The following is a 15462-nucleotide window of genomic DNA, read 5'->3' as shown; positions in this document are numbered from 1 at the left end:
TGCCAAAGCCAGGGAGAAACTCAGGTGTTTAGAGAAAAAACCATGCATCGTGGAAACACCGGAGAGATCTTCTAGACCCGATCTCCACATTAGGACGATCGACCTAAAGCCCACAGAAGTTAATATTGATACGAATGCATTCACCCATTCTGCACTTACTGAGGGGCCCATATGGTGATCCCATGGAGAAGGGATTCAACACAGTCCCCTCTGTCAGGGCGCTTACCTTCTAGGGCAGGAGACAGTCACATAACAGAAAAACAAGAACATTTTAAATACTGTTAAGTGTGATGAGGAATATACGATGCAATAATTTAAGTGAGAGCTGCTAAAAGGTCAGGGAAGGCCACTTTGAGGAAAACACCACCTGGATGATGAGAAGGAACCAGCCCTGGGAAGATCTGTGGGGAGAGTATCCAGCAAGCAGGTGGAAAGGCCCCCAGCGCCATGGAGCTGAGAGCACGCCAGACGCAGGCTGACAGAGCCCTGGGGGGGCGGCTTCAGGTGAGGTGACAGATGGGGCCTGGCATCCACTCAGGGCTTTGCAGGCCCAGGCGAGGAACCCACTGGAGAATTTAAGGAAGTGATGTGACTCTGACATTATCAAAAGATCCCTTTTATTATAAAATATGCAGAGACTGTGTTGAAGGAGGGTGAGTATATTGGCAAAGGGTCTATTCAGGAAGCTGCTGGAGTAGCCAGGTCAGCAATGGCAAGTCAGGGTAGATCAATCAGCCTGGGATGGAGAGAGTGGGGAAATTTCACACTTGTTTTTAGAGGTAGAATGGACAGAATTTACTTGCTGCCTTTAGACCCTATCTCCCTAGTTAGATGCCACTAACTATATTATAGCTGACAGTTCCTGGGCATTTACTAGGTGTTAAAATACCTCACTTAGTCTTCAAAACAGCCCTAAGAAGTGGCTACTTATTTACCCATGTCTTATAGGTGGAAAGAAGAGGCTGGGGAAACCAGCCCAGAGCAGGAGGCAGGGTTCAGAGCCCAGGCCTCATGGTCTCCACCGCCGGCGCTGTAACCACGGCTCTACCTCTCCCCTGGTGGGAATCGCCCACCTCACGGCTGCAGTGCTCTTCATTCTGCCACAAAGCTTTTTCTGCCCTCGGGCTGCTCTGTGCCTTCTAACAACCAGCAAATGTGACGAAGCCTCCCAAGCAATGCAGGGCTGCTTTGCAACTGCACGGTGGCACCTACCTCGCCGGGATGGGCCTGGGGACCAGCGCTCCTTTTAAAGAAAACAGATACTGAGGATTTGGACTGTTCATTTTTTAGGGCATCTACTAACCCAGAGCAAAGTGTCTAGGACAGAAACTCAAATTATTTTTAAGGCACGAATTATTGTTCCTTAAATGGTTCAAACTATAAAATTTATTCTGTCTCTTTAAAGCATTGATATTTGATTAGCCAACCTTATAGTTCATAAAGCATATAAGATATGCAATCAATGGCATTTTCTAAAATATTTTACTTTATTTTATTAAAATATCCCAAAGGATGTGTATCAAGTTATAAAGCACCAGTCTAGGTCCTACATACTCCCTACCTGAAACTAGCCAACCTAAATTTCAAATACAAGTCAGAATCTTGCCTTAAAAAGGTGCTGAATTAAACTGTGGAAATAGTTTTTACTCATCTCTTTAAATATATGGCAGTGTGCAAAGATCTCACCTGAATTTAGCGTGGCACACACCACACCAAACAGAGCCCCTGGTACCACTGCTTAAACTTAATTAGAACCAAACCTGGAAAAAGCAGCTCTTGTGTTTACATACTTAAAATATGACTGATTCACTTTAATAATTAGTGGATTTTACCAAGCAAACATAGTTCACAGTTCATGAAGACCATTCCAGGTAGAGGACATGCAAAGATGCATTATATGAAGACATGAGTACCTGGAAATCACAGGGCAAATATCTTAGTATATAAGTACCATTTTTCTTGAAAAATTAATAACGTATGTTTTCTACGAATATGATAAAACATCTGATTTTTTACCATTCTCTTTAAACAAATTAATAGCTAAACTGAAAAAAAAAATGACTGATTCACAAACAGACGCAGAAAGGAGAATACTTTTTAATGGGCAGCTCAGTATAGAAAGTACCGATTGCTAGATCTTGGAGAATTTCCTAGAGGACTTAAGGACCTGGGCCTGAGATGTCATAAATGCCTGCAGGGCCCAGCTCTAATCTGAGGGAAGCTATACCACTATCTACTACACAGCAGAACTCGGGTCACACCCAGCCCTGATCCCAACGCTGGCCTCCCACACAGCAGGCGACTGGCAGCTCCCTTACTTGCACTCAGCCCTTGTCTGCCAGCCTAGCCCAGGGGGCACTCAGGACACTGACTGCAGCTCAGCCCCTTGGACCCAACATCTTACAGCTCCCTCTGGTCTAACCTGACACCCAGATTCTAACGTCTGGTTTCTCCTTCCCTACAGAACCCATGGTCCTCTCTTACTATTTTATCAGAACACCCATTGAGACCTCTTACACCTTGGTCACACTGAAGCATCTTGGCCCAATTCCGACTCCTCCTACATCCTCCCCTATTGCTTCCAACAACCTAAGAACGTTGCAAAGTAACACTATCTCATTGCGTTCTGAGCATGGACTACAGAGTCAGACCACCAGGGGAACCATGGGTAAGTTATTTAGCCTCCCTGTGCCTCGGTTTCCTCATCTGCAAAAGGGAAATAATAACAGTACCCCTACCTCCAAGGGTTTTTGTGAGAATTAAATGAAAACATTTGTACAACAAATAGGGTTCATTATTATCATTATTACATAGAATTTAGTTTAAGATAATGAGGGAACCTAGAAAAAAAGCCCACGTTAAAATAATGTCTTTACTAAGTTTTCTCATTCTTAACTGTGGAAAAGTTAGCCAAACCACTAACAGCTTGCCTCTATGGGCATTTAACCCATTCATTGTAAAAAATAAATAAATAAAACAAAATTCAAAGTCAGGGTGGAAAGTGTTGATTCAATTTGTAGATTATACTGAACAAGCATTTTCCTATTATATTGCCTGAACCATTCTAATCTTTATCAGTTTGATGGACAGCAGGTACCCCAGACTGTGCAGAATGAGAAACTCAGCCACACAGAGATCTTGCTAGAGGTCCCCTAATGGAAGCACAAAGCTTCCAAACTGTGACTTTGGGTGGCTGGCTTTTGGAATATTCGAGGAAATCAAGTCTACATTATTATTATTAAAAATGCCTCACAACTGTCCATTTTCTCCTAAGTATGGACACAGATAGAGCATGGACTCTGGGGCCAGAGAGCGAGTTCAAATCCCAGCTCTGCCATCACTTGCTCTGTGACCCTAGCAAGTTAGGTAACTTTTCTGTGCCTGAGTTGCTTCATCTGTAAAAATAGGAGGATGATAAGCATATACTGATGGCGACCAGTAAGTGAGATATTATGGAAGGTGCTTAGAACACTGCCTGCCTCACAGTAAGCATCCGCCGATGTTATCTGTTGTTATTAGCAACTTGTAGACACAGAGCCTGGCGTCTGCAAACAGTATCAGCCTCTCCAGGAGCCAGGGCAGAGTCCTCACCGGTGTGGCGTTTCCTGAGTGGCCAGCAGGGGCCCCCATACACACCCTTCTCTCCTAACCCCCCAACTACTTGAAATGTTAAATGCGCTGAGAAGGTCCCCACCACAGGAAGCCTCGTGTGTTTACCAGCGGACTTTCTCCACTGAACAGGGACTCCCCTGGGAGGAAAGGCCTGACCTCCTGCTTCCTCAGCACTGGAAGTGACCCTGGCCCTAAGTGATGCTCTAGAAATGTGGAATGAATACTCATTCCTTCAGCTCTTTAAGTGGCTTTAAATGTCCAATCCCTTATGAAAATACAAACCCCTCCAGGAACAAAATCCTTAACAAACATCTTAGCAGCAATCAGTGAGCCCTGAGCTGAGGACGAGTGGCGGCAGCATCCCACTGCTCACACTTCTAGCACATTCCACACCATCTAGTGCCACAATCACAGAGCAAAGACAAAATCTGTCTATGTTGAAATATGGTCAGAGTCAACTCTGACCGAAAAGAAAAGAAGAAATGTATTTTTACAAATAAAAGTATGTTTCTAAAATGCTTACCTTGCCTCATAAATGAAAGGGCTTTTTCTTTTAAATTCTCAGTCAGCTGTTTCTTTTTAGTCAGGTAATCCAAAACGTAAATATTTGGAGCAAAATTTATCATGTTCTGTTCGCCACAGCCATAAGGCATTCGAATGAGTGAGGCTAAGCCACTGATGGAAGAACCAAGAATATCTCCTGAAAGCACAAGATATTCATTACATTCAGCAAATCCTCGGTAACTGTACCGCCTGGTGGCAGAGAGGTGTCCACTGAGGGCAGAACGCATCTGAAGCCATATTACTATTCCACTGCGTGGAGCACAGTATTTATAGAAACTTTACATCAAGCTTTTAGGAAGACGGGTCAAATAAATGACAATACAGTGGTACTGAACTTGTAGATTATGTGACAAATTAGGAGACTCTTATAGCTCAAAGATACAGTACACATAAGCAAAAACCAAGTTTAAAATAAAATTTCTGAACAAAAATGTCAGGAATTGCATTAGGAAACCATCATTCTTACATGGGAAAGAAATGTTTTATTATTAATATTCTTCACATAAGTAGAATTTATTTTGATGTCCTTACTAATACAGTACAAATTCTTGAGAAACGATGTTTTTCAGGGCAGGGTGGTGGTATTTTTCAATGTGCTCTATGTATCAACAACAAAGGAGAACTAACAAGTATAAGCGTTTCAACAAATCTCAGGATCAAAAGGGTTAAAAATATGCTTCAAAGTTAGTAATATAAAGTGAAACAAAACACACGCTTACCCACATTCCTCTAACCACAGTCTAACACCATAACTCAAGAAAATAAGTAAGAATTTAGAAATGTAAAGGCTGAGTTCTAATTCTGACCTCACTAGGGTTGAACTGTATAGAGAAGAATATTCGTCAATGTGGTTTATTTTAGAAACTTACCAAGTCCAAATACCTAGTAAAAATCTGCTCCAGAAAAAATGAATCCAAAAAAGAGAGGAAGATCTTCAGGTGGCTAGGCTGCCGCCATGCTAGCATATAATGTCTCAAACTTTAGATATTAACACAGAGAAATAAATACCACTGCAGCTTATGTTTTTTATTTTTATTACTACTGTAGGTTATGTTTTTAATATTCAAAGTGAACATAAACTTAGACTCTCAAAATCCAAAGAAGCAAGCTAATATTCACACATCTGGGCTACCAAATAGGTTTTTTTTTTAATATATAAATACCATATAAAAGTAACACTTGAAAAACCATTATCTAAATCAAGCTTTAAAATTAAACCTCAGAGCACTTCAGTCACAATAGCAGACTCATTCCAACATAAGGAGTGATGGTACACACTTAAACTTCAAGGCTTCTTCCCTCCATGTGTGCGCATGTGTACCACATCATCTCCCAGCATCCTGGCACTGTGGGAGGTTCTTAGGCAGAATGTATTCCCCTAAGTAGAAAGCTTATTTAATTCTTTTTAAGAATTATATCTAAGTCTCCCAAAAAAGTCCTCTCTAGAGGAACCGGTTGTTTGAGGTTATAATAAAAAGCATTACACTTGCAGGGGAGACTTAAAAGAACCTCTGAAAACGTGCCTTAGGTCCTGACACCTCAAAGATCTAAATATTGGGTGGGCCAAAAAGTTTTGTAACATCTTATAGAAAAACCCTAACGACCCTTTTGGCCAACCCGATATTTAGATGTCATTCATTTAAATATTTCTTTCAGTTATTTGCAAAGCACGACCACATAAATAAACCATGTGTGTGGAAGCTCTGTCTAATAGTTGAAAGGACTTTGGGGTTACCAGAAGGTGACTAGGAGAGGGTGACTTAGTCAGTGGGTAGCTTCAAACTGGAAAGGGTACTTGTGTCTGCACAGGGAACTGCTAGAGGCAGTGGTCCTCCACCTCTGGTTACCAGAAGCAGTCATGGAACCTTTTCAAAACATGCATGCCCTAGCCACAGCCCAAGAGATGCTGACTGAGCAGCTCGAGAGTGGATTCCAGATATTTGTGTATTCCGAAGCTCCACAGAAGGGATATTCACCAGTGGCCGAGAGCCACAGAGGCAGAACCACCATACGACAGGCGTGGTCTGGCTACTCAAAAGAGTGGTCTGCACACCAGCAGCATCGTCATCACCTGGGAGCTTGTTAGAATTGCAGAATCCAAGGCCCCACCCCAGGCCTACCAAGCCAGAATCTGCCTTCACACAAGCTCCCCAGGTGATTCACATGCACCTTGAAGACAGAAGAACTGGTCCAGGACACACCTCTCATTTGCCTTCCTACTGTAATCCATGGTTGGCACCAAATAAAAACTTTTTGCAACTTCTTCTCATTAGGATTAAATAAGAAAATACACCTAAATAAGGACCTACTTATAGCACAGGGAACTATATTCAATATCTTGTAATAAACTATAAACTATTTTGTAATAAACTACTCTCTTTCAGAAAAGAATCTGAAAGAGAATATATATACATACATGTATAACTGAATCACTTTGCTATATACCTGAAACAATGTAAACCAACTATACTTCAACTTTAAAAAGTAATTAAAAAAAGAAAATATACCTACAAATAAATGAAAAATATATAGTATCATATACAAATAAACCAGTAGCAATGGTGATATCTGTTCTTACCAATTGCAGTGATCTGAACTCTCTCACTACCACTCACTATATGAGGAGGAAAGGAGAAACTCAAAGTTTTCAGGGTAGTTTGTAGCTTGCTGTCGGTCAGGTCTAATAAGATGGATTGTGAATATGATTTTTCTATTCCTTCAGCCTGTTGATAAAAAGGAACACAATTATCATGGTCCCTACTCATCTGTTTACAGAGAACTGCATGCAGATAATAAGTCAATCATCTGGCCTGTATATGGTTAGGTAAGTACCTACAGTGTCTTGATTATTGCTTCAAATCTGTTAACAAATGTTTCCCTTCTCATTAAATTAGTCAAAACATTTCATAGAATGGCAATGGAAATGATAAAGGAGAAGATGAAAAGGTGTTGAGAAACCCTCGGAGGTAGGTCCTTTTATTATCCAAAGACAGAGGTTAAGTACCTTGTGCAAAGGCACCCTTGACAAAGGTGGGATGAAACCCAGAGCTGTCTTACTCCGGAACACAAGCGCTTATCTACTGTCCTGAGTTGTCTCTTTGTGCATACTGTCTTCTCTGTAAAAACCTACCAAAACCTCTTCTACCTGTACTGAGGAATTCCAAAATTCAAAATCTATGTATCAACTTGGCATGACTTAATAGGATCCCAATGTCACACAGACTGTAAATGTAACTTGCCTTATAGTCGTACTATAAATTTAAAGAAGACGTTGACAATTACCTTTAAAAACACACGTGATATATTTTTACATTCAGATGAGAAAACCATTAGGCATTACCAGGAGGGTGGAAAAGATGACCCAGTCAGTCTTGAAAACAAATCTAACCAAGAGAAAAACCACCTTCTGTTGCCTTTTCAATTATATATTTCCATTCTATTTATTTAGACTTCAAGTATTCACCTTCACTAAAATCCTCTGGGTGACAGCATCGGAAGCAGCAGGTGAAACAGCTGTGACTGTGATGGGCATTTCCCCCAGATGTGTTGGCCTGACCGGGAAAAGAACAGTTGCCCCATCCTCACTGGGAACCAGAACTGTCTGCTGGTGTCCTGTGACATTTATTTCATTCGAAGCCATTAGAATATCAAACGTGTCACTTTTCTCAATGATTACCTTAACCTGGAAGAAAAAATCATCAAAGGTCTTGTATAATAAATTGCTCCCCAGTAAAATGTTGCTCTAAGTGCAGATAAATCTATGAGGCCTGAAACTAGAGAAAAATAAGACAGAAAGGTTCAGGCAAGGAGAGGGTGAAAGGGTGTCAGGTAAAACCTAGTTTCTTTCCTATGCTTTCTCCATCTGCCTCAAGACATGTGGGGAAATGGCATTCTTCAGTTCCATTTCTAACATTAAACTCCCACTAACATTAAATTCTCTCATTTTTCAAAGCCTGAGTGGTAAGGGTGTATCCAAAAAGGTTATTTCATGTCATGGTACTGCCGCCAGCCTGACTCATCTGAGTCATCCTGGGACACTAGTCCCATCAGAAAAGCCTGAGGCAAACAGGATGAAATGTTATTACATTCATTGAGAGCCTCTGCTAAAATTATTCCAAGAAAAGTATGACTCAGACACTAGTCCTGAAACACATGTCGGTTGCAAACTTTCATAAAATATGTCAAAGTTGCCAGGCTCATCAAGAATCCCATTTCTCTGGGTCTTAGATTTTATGAATTGTTTTCCCATTTATTTTCTCATCTGTTTCTCAAAATATTTCCTACCTGACAGATGAGTAAACTGCAATTAAGTTATTTGCTGGTAAGTGGAGGACCTGGACCTTGAATGTGGGCCTCCTGACTTTTGCTCTTTACACTGGACCATGTTAAAAAGATTAAAAAGTAAAATTAGGGCTTCCCTGGTGGCGCAGTGGTTGAGAGTCCGTCTGCCGATGCAGGGGACACGGGTTCGTGCCCCGGTCCAGGAAGATCCCACGTGCCACGCAGCGGCTGGGCCCGTGAGCCATGGCCGCTGGACCTGCGCATCCGGAGCCTGTGCTCCGCAACGGGAGAGGCCACAACAGTGAGAGGCCCGCATACCCCAAAAAAAAATAAAAATAAAAGGAAAATTAGAAAATAAGAAAGTTTACTCTCTAGACATAGTGCTTAAAGAGATTATGGCATTTTCAGGTAATAAGGTTAATTACAATCCCTCCCTACTCCGGGAGGAAAACTCATTTTGTTAACACTACTGCAGGCACAGTACAAACAGTGGGCCTACCCCTGCCTTACAGGGAACTGACTTGGCTAAGGAGACACCGGGCTGTGACTCAAAAGACAAAGCCTTGAAAACAGAATATAAACACAGGGATAAGCACAACAGCATGGGTGAGATTCCTCAGGAAAGACACCTTAGTTTCAAACCGGGTCTTGAAAGGAATCAATTCTTGCCACCTGCAGTGAGCACAGAACAGCAGTGAGAAGCGGCAACACATTGTAGATGTGGGAGGAGAGTAGGGGAAAAATGCAGGGGTGGGCAGGAAAGAGAAAGACATGCCACAGAGATGAATTAACAAGCAGAAGAAATTGTGGGCAAAGTTGGCTATTTTCAATCTCCCAGTAGTGTATAGAATGCTTAGATGCCCAAACACTACATAACCCAACCCCCGCATGTTTTCTTCATTTTTTCCTGAAGTGTAAATGATGAGTAGTATATTACCTCAGTGGCATCTTTTAAATAATTGAATATGGTTACTTCCAAAGCAAATTCTTCACCTCTGATAACAGAGTAGGGAAGATTCAAAAAAATGAAAAACGGTTGGAAGGACTGGAGCTGAAAAGAACACAATGGATACAGATTTTATTCAAGTCCAAGTGCTTCACGCTTTACGCAATTAAAAGCAAATCTCACAAAACCTGTGACGCTTATAACTAACTTCACATAGAAATGTCCACTTGCCTACCAACAGAAAGCAAACAGCAACCTACCCCAAACGAACGCGGGCACATTGATTTATGTTACTTAACACAGTAACCACTACATTTTATGAAATGGCTACTAGGAACCAGGGACTTTTACACAAATTATTTCATTTAGTCATTACACCTATGTAGGCAGGTGTTATGGTCCTATTTTACAGAAAAGAAATCTGAGGCTCAGACATCTCTGTAACCGGTACAAGTTCACACTGCTGCAAAGTGTAGGAGCCAGAACTGGAGGCCAGCCTGTCCGAGGCCACAGCTAAGTCTCTCTTCCTCTACTCTGCCAAGCTGATTCTACCATTCTTCTTCTAAAGCCACTGGCCAAATGAAACAGCATCTGTTTTAGACTCATGTGAAAAGTCTAAATGATGGTTTGCCTGCTACCCTGTAATATACAGATACACATACTCGCGCTTCCTCATTGGTCACCCAACTCTGATAGCATCGGTGGAGCTTCTCACTGGCAGCAGCTAATCCCCGCTTAGAGGTTTATCTGGACATTTGTGGAAGTGTCAGACTGTCACCATAGGGTGCTCTTGGCACTTAGTGGGTGAAGGTCTGTGTGCTCAGGACAGTCCCAGAAAAGGAAGAATTGTTCCGTGTCCCTCATGATTCTTGAATGTTCCTTCATGTAGATAAAGTACCTGCTTATAATGACCTGGGCTTACAACTAATTCCAACATATATATAAAGCCAAAACATCTGTCAATATACAACTATTTTGTAAATCAAGAGGAAACTATACTTTGTTTTGTAACTTTATCAAAACTTGTTCACTGTTTCAAAACTTTACATCACCTCAGGCAGCACCACTCAAGGTTTTTGAGTTGCGAAAATAATACACGTATATCAAACTGGATGTGCAGCTGTTACACATAGAGTGACTCTATGCACGGTGTAAATATTCACATATGTTACTATGCCTTCTAGTGCAACTAGGCCTGGTCACTTACATACGGAAAAGTATATTATTTTATTATACATTACTTTCCTTTTATTTCTCCTCACTATTTCACTTAGGGCACCTTATTGATTTTTTTTAAATTGAGTGTGCAGTTATATTATATTTTCTATGCATTTCATTTTGCATAGATGGTAGAGGGATGAAAAGCATAGCTGTTATAAAAAGCTGGCTTCAGGTATGACAGAGGTGAAAGCTACTGGTCTAAGACCAGTCATGGTCATTACATTCCTCTTGTCAGTGACGGGTTTAGGAAGCGACATGAGATGTAATTTGACCAAAGAGATGTGAAGAAATGTTTGCTAGGGGACATTTTGAGAAGTTCTGCTTGTCCTTAAAGAGGGATGCACGGAAATGTTCTCTCTCTTCTTGGCCTCTGGAAGGGGTTGGACTCAGTCAATAATAAACTTTGTATCCAAATCTTAATACAGAGCTAGCACGTTTAGCAGTTTAATACAGCTCACATTCTAAAGTGTAAAGCAGATGAAAAACAAGAAGGAAACGCCAAGGAATCTCTAAACTGTGATCTACATCGTCAGCAATCACTTTTTTTAAATCCATCGAGGAGCTGACACTTTCTTTGCTTCGTGGCACTGTACCATTTATCAGCAGCCCTTTAATATACTACCTCCACTGGAGTAGTTGTTAGTCCAAGACCTAAATCCTCAGAGATCACAAAAGCAGTTGCAACCCAAGAAGTGATAGAATCAGGTACAGTAACTTCGAATTCTTGGTAAGTCCTGGAACTGAAGCCAAGATAAACATAAAAGTCACAAAACCGAGAACTGACACATTTCAAAATTGGCCAACATAACCTAAAACCATGTTTCAGAAGAATTTTAAGTTTCCAAATCATTTACATATCTAAATTTTTTTAAAGATTTAAGCCGAAAACAGTAGACCCCAAGTTCTCAAGGAATAAGTCATAATAAGGTCATAACACTGCAGACTGATCCATATTCCAATAAAATCTTTCTACAATGTTTATATCTTCAGAATAAACATTTTTCATAAATTTTGTATAGATAATATACTTTTTCAAACTTAACTCCAATTTGTTTCTCTCAATATGCATAAAAGTTTCCCTCTGTATCCTAGTCTACCCTGTTATTTGTTTTCTGAGGTTTGACTTGTGTCTTATTTCAAGTTTCTGTAAATAGTGGACTCGCGATATGTGTAGATCTCATGATTCACCTGCTCAGTCATCACGCCAGGTAGCACAGAGTTTGTCAGCTAAGCTGAATTCCTTTCAGCATCCACACCCCTACTTCCTGTGGCTCACAGGGATGTTTTATGAGGAGCCACAAGGCAGGGGGAATAATCATGAGTGCTTCCCATCCCAAGGCAACAAAGGGATTCTCAGCAATCTTTCCCCAATGAGAGCCACAAGACTTCAGGGAAGTTAAAATCACCCTTCCTTAGCAAAAGGCCAGTCTTCTCCATGATGGTACTCTCACTGCCACAATTCACATGAAGCTTTATTAAGTACTATATTTAAATACAATAAATATCGTTCTAAAAAAAACTCTTGGTCCATTCAGTTCTTTATCACTCTATGTTTGTATTTAAGCATCAGAAACAGGGCAACACTTACTTAAAACTAAGGCCAAACAAAATATATATGGGCAAAGAACTTTATAAACTTTTACCCCATGCTGGTGTCTAGCCAAATCCAAGTCTCTGGAAAATGCTTTCTGACACGTGGACTGCTACTCGAAGAAAAGTCATGAAAATCTACCAAGTATACTTCATTTTCCTCCAAAAACGCTATACGGTCATCTAAAAATAAACACAGACAACTGTTAGGAAAAAGTCACTGTAGACAATGTTCATAAACCCAGTCCACAGAATCACAGCACCTCTCAGCTGACGGGGCCTTTAGAGTTTGTCTTGTCCAATCTTCTCGTTTTACAGAGGCACCTGAGACCCACAGAAGTCACGTGACTTACCCTAGTCACGTGGCCACTATGAAAGAGCCAGGAAAAAAAAAAAGAAAGTTTGATGGCACTACAACCAATACCTGAAAAACTACTTACAGTTCAGCTGCTAAAAAATAACTTAAATCACATTTTTAAAGTTATCTCCAATTCTGCTACTCTCCTCTTCTCAGATCCCCAGTGCTGATTGCCTTTGGCTACACCATCCACAAGACGCTAAAATCATCCAGTTTATTAGCTTCTTTCTTATAAAAGAGGCAGGCTGACATATAGACATACCTATCTCTATTCTTTCAACTTTTCTATAAGCCTAAAATTATTTCAAAATGAAGTGTAAAAAGAAAATTATACTGTAGAAGGTACCAAAGATACCAAGATGAATGTGATGAGCTCCACCCATTGTCTATAGAGGAGGCGGACAAATACATGCTAAGAGTGATAGCGCACATAGGCCAAGGGTCCACCGTGCAGAGAACAGGTGACTTTACAGCCTCTGCACAGTGGACAGGGTATGGCTAGGGGAGAAAACCCATTCTGCGCTGTCTTCTGCATTCCATTTCCTTACGCCTCCGGATAAAGAGTATCTCATACAAGAGAAAAAAAATAAGCTAAGTACAAAGGCATGTCCGGACTATGACAATGTGTGTTAGGGAAGAGTGGCATAAAATGAGAACAGAACAAATGCTTGGGTCCAGATTTTTAAATATCAGTTATCCCGCGCTGAAGGATTTGGACCTGATCGTTTAAGTAATGATGGCCTTACTGAAGGTTTTGAAACAAATTAGAAGCACGATCTAACCCATGTTTTATAATGGTAACTCTGGTCTCGGTGCGAACAGTGGTTTAGAGCTGGGGGAATGAGGCAGGAGAAACAGGGGGCTCCCGCGGCACCCAAGGAGGCATGCTGATGAGCGAGAGGAGAGGAAGGACAGCCTTGAGAAACGACCCTGCTCTGCCTCTCAGCTGGACGGCCTCTGTGTGCACCCACGGGCAGGCTGTCCCTCAGCATACTCCTGTGTGTGCTGGCTTGCCCCACTAGACCAAGCTGGAATCTCCATTGCCTCCTACACGTCAGGCATGCAATTAATATCATCTACTGAATAATGAATGAACAAACTGGATCTGAGGGATAAGACAATAGGTAATTGCAGACTTGTGAGTGCCAAACATGTGCCACGCATCTTACATCCTTTTGGATGTAACCTCCTAACAACCCTGTAATATAGGTAATATTATTATTCCTCTAATTCAGGGAGAAACCTGAGGTTTAGGGACCTTAATGAATCTTCTCAGGATCATAAAGCCAGAATTCAAAGTCAGAAGTATTTCATGGCAAGTTCCTTTCTTAACCACTCTGCTGTTCCACATCTGACAGAGAGAGGAAAGAATTAAAGATGAGTTCCAGGTTTCTGATGCAGACATGTGGGTAGATGATAATTTCATTAACAGAGATGTGGAATCATATCAACTCAAGAGCTCATATATCAGCCAAATCCTATTAGGGAAAAGTGATGCTTTGTGACACATCAAAGTTAAGGTTATTTGGGGGGCATCAGGGTGCAGAAACAGGGGTAAGGTAAACAGTCAGGGTGTTCCAGAGTTGAGTTTAATGGGAAAGGTGTCATGCAAGGACAAGGGACTAGGGAAGAATTCAATCACTTGAAGGTTTCTAGCAACATAATATGCTAGTAAGAGTATCAGGCTTCTTCTGTTACAGTGAAAAGGTAGAACGGTCTCAGAAAAGGTAAAGGTTACAATAAGTATTACTAACAATAGAATGAGTATTACAGTGTGCACCAGGATTCGATAAGTAAACATCAACAAAGATGGGTAAAAGCTGAGAGTGACAGAGAGAGAATGGAAAAGCATAGATTGGTCTGGAAGGCCGCCTAGGGTAGATGATTATATGAAGAAAGCTAAATGTGCCACGTGTCTTTAATACATAGAGATCATAATGATTTCATAAAACCTTTAAGCCTATAAAATTATTCTCGTAACTTCAGAGCAGAGGGTCAGGTGTCCTGTGGTGTCAATCAACAACCCAAAGCTGGAGAGCCTGGGGCTTAGTGTGGACTAACTGGGAACATGTGACAGAAACGGGGAATTCATGGATAGAAACTATGATAGTTCTGTGGCCTTTCAAGATGACTTCGTATGATTTTACCTGAAAGAAAAGAGAACAACTTCTAGAATTAATCATCCTCATTTATGCATTTCCTTCAGTCAAAATGTTTTACGACTCCTTCCTAAAAGCACACTTCTTTTAATTAGTTCGGTGGTCAACTCTATTTAGCAATCCAGGGAACTAGGATGTACAGATGTGACTCTGCCCGCAAAGAACTCAGACTGAGGAGACAAGTGCGTGCGTGCGTGCGTGTGTATGTGTGTGTGTGTATTGACAGCACACTTTATGACATCTGGGCTATTTTCTAGGTGAACAATAAAAAGCTAGAGAACAAAAATGTTTCAAAAATACATTGCCCCTTTTAACTGATTCCAAAATAACACCACAGTTTACAACACAAATTGGAGGCATAAGATCTTCCAATATGTCCAAAAATATAACCATGTCAAAAAATTACAGAGAGCAAATGGAAAGCATTCATTACAAATATCTAGACAGGAGGTGAAAAACACTCCATGTCATGGTCCAGATGTACTTTCAAGTACATTAAACTGCAAACACTGTAGGATAAGAGAACAGAAAATGAAAATTACAATATTCATGTTCAGCCAGAAAGTAGTCATACTTACATAAGTAACTATAAACACTTGAGATGAAAGACTTAATTACTTTAAAAGCACTTTGTCAGATTTCACTTACAAACATCAATGAAATCCTTCACAAGGTTTGCATCTGTCAACACCCAGAGGCCACACTCCTAGAAAGAAAAATTTTAATTTTCT

General features: G+C 40.8%; 1 protein-coding gene across 2 annotated transcripts in view; it reads right to left on the bottom strand.

Moving 5' to 3' along the window:
* The window catches only part of CD109 (CD109 molecule), a 180585-nt gene that overhangs the window by 93137 nt on the left and 71986 nt on the right, over positions 1-15462 (bottom strand). For both annotated transcript variants that reach the window (XM_082668521.1, XM_082668520.1), the window contains exons 17-23: positions 15380-15437; positions 12268-12397; positions 11247-11364; positions 9395-9508; positions 7640-7858; positions 6755-6899; positions 4136-4312 (exon numbers count right to left, since the gene is read on the bottom strand). In XM_082668521.1, coding sequence (XP_082524647.1) covers positions 4136-4312; positions 6755-6899; positions 7640-7858; positions 9395-9508; positions 11247-11364; positions 12268-12397; positions 15380-15437 — 961 coding nt within the window. The remainder of the gene's footprint in view (positions 1-4135; positions 4313-6754; positions 6900-7639; positions 7859-9394; positions 9509-11246; positions 11365-12267; positions 12398-15379; positions 15438-15462) is intronic.

Source organism: Grampus griseus (genome assembly GCF_964374135.1).
Source record: "Grampus griseus genome assembly, chromosome: 13".
NCBI classification, from domain to species: domain Eukaryota; kingdom Metazoa; phylum Chordata; class Mammalia; order Artiodactyla; family Delphinidae; genus Grampus; species Grampus griseus.
Note: the sequence above shows the minus strand (reverse complement) of the source record. Positions and strands in the feature narration are given on the sequence as shown.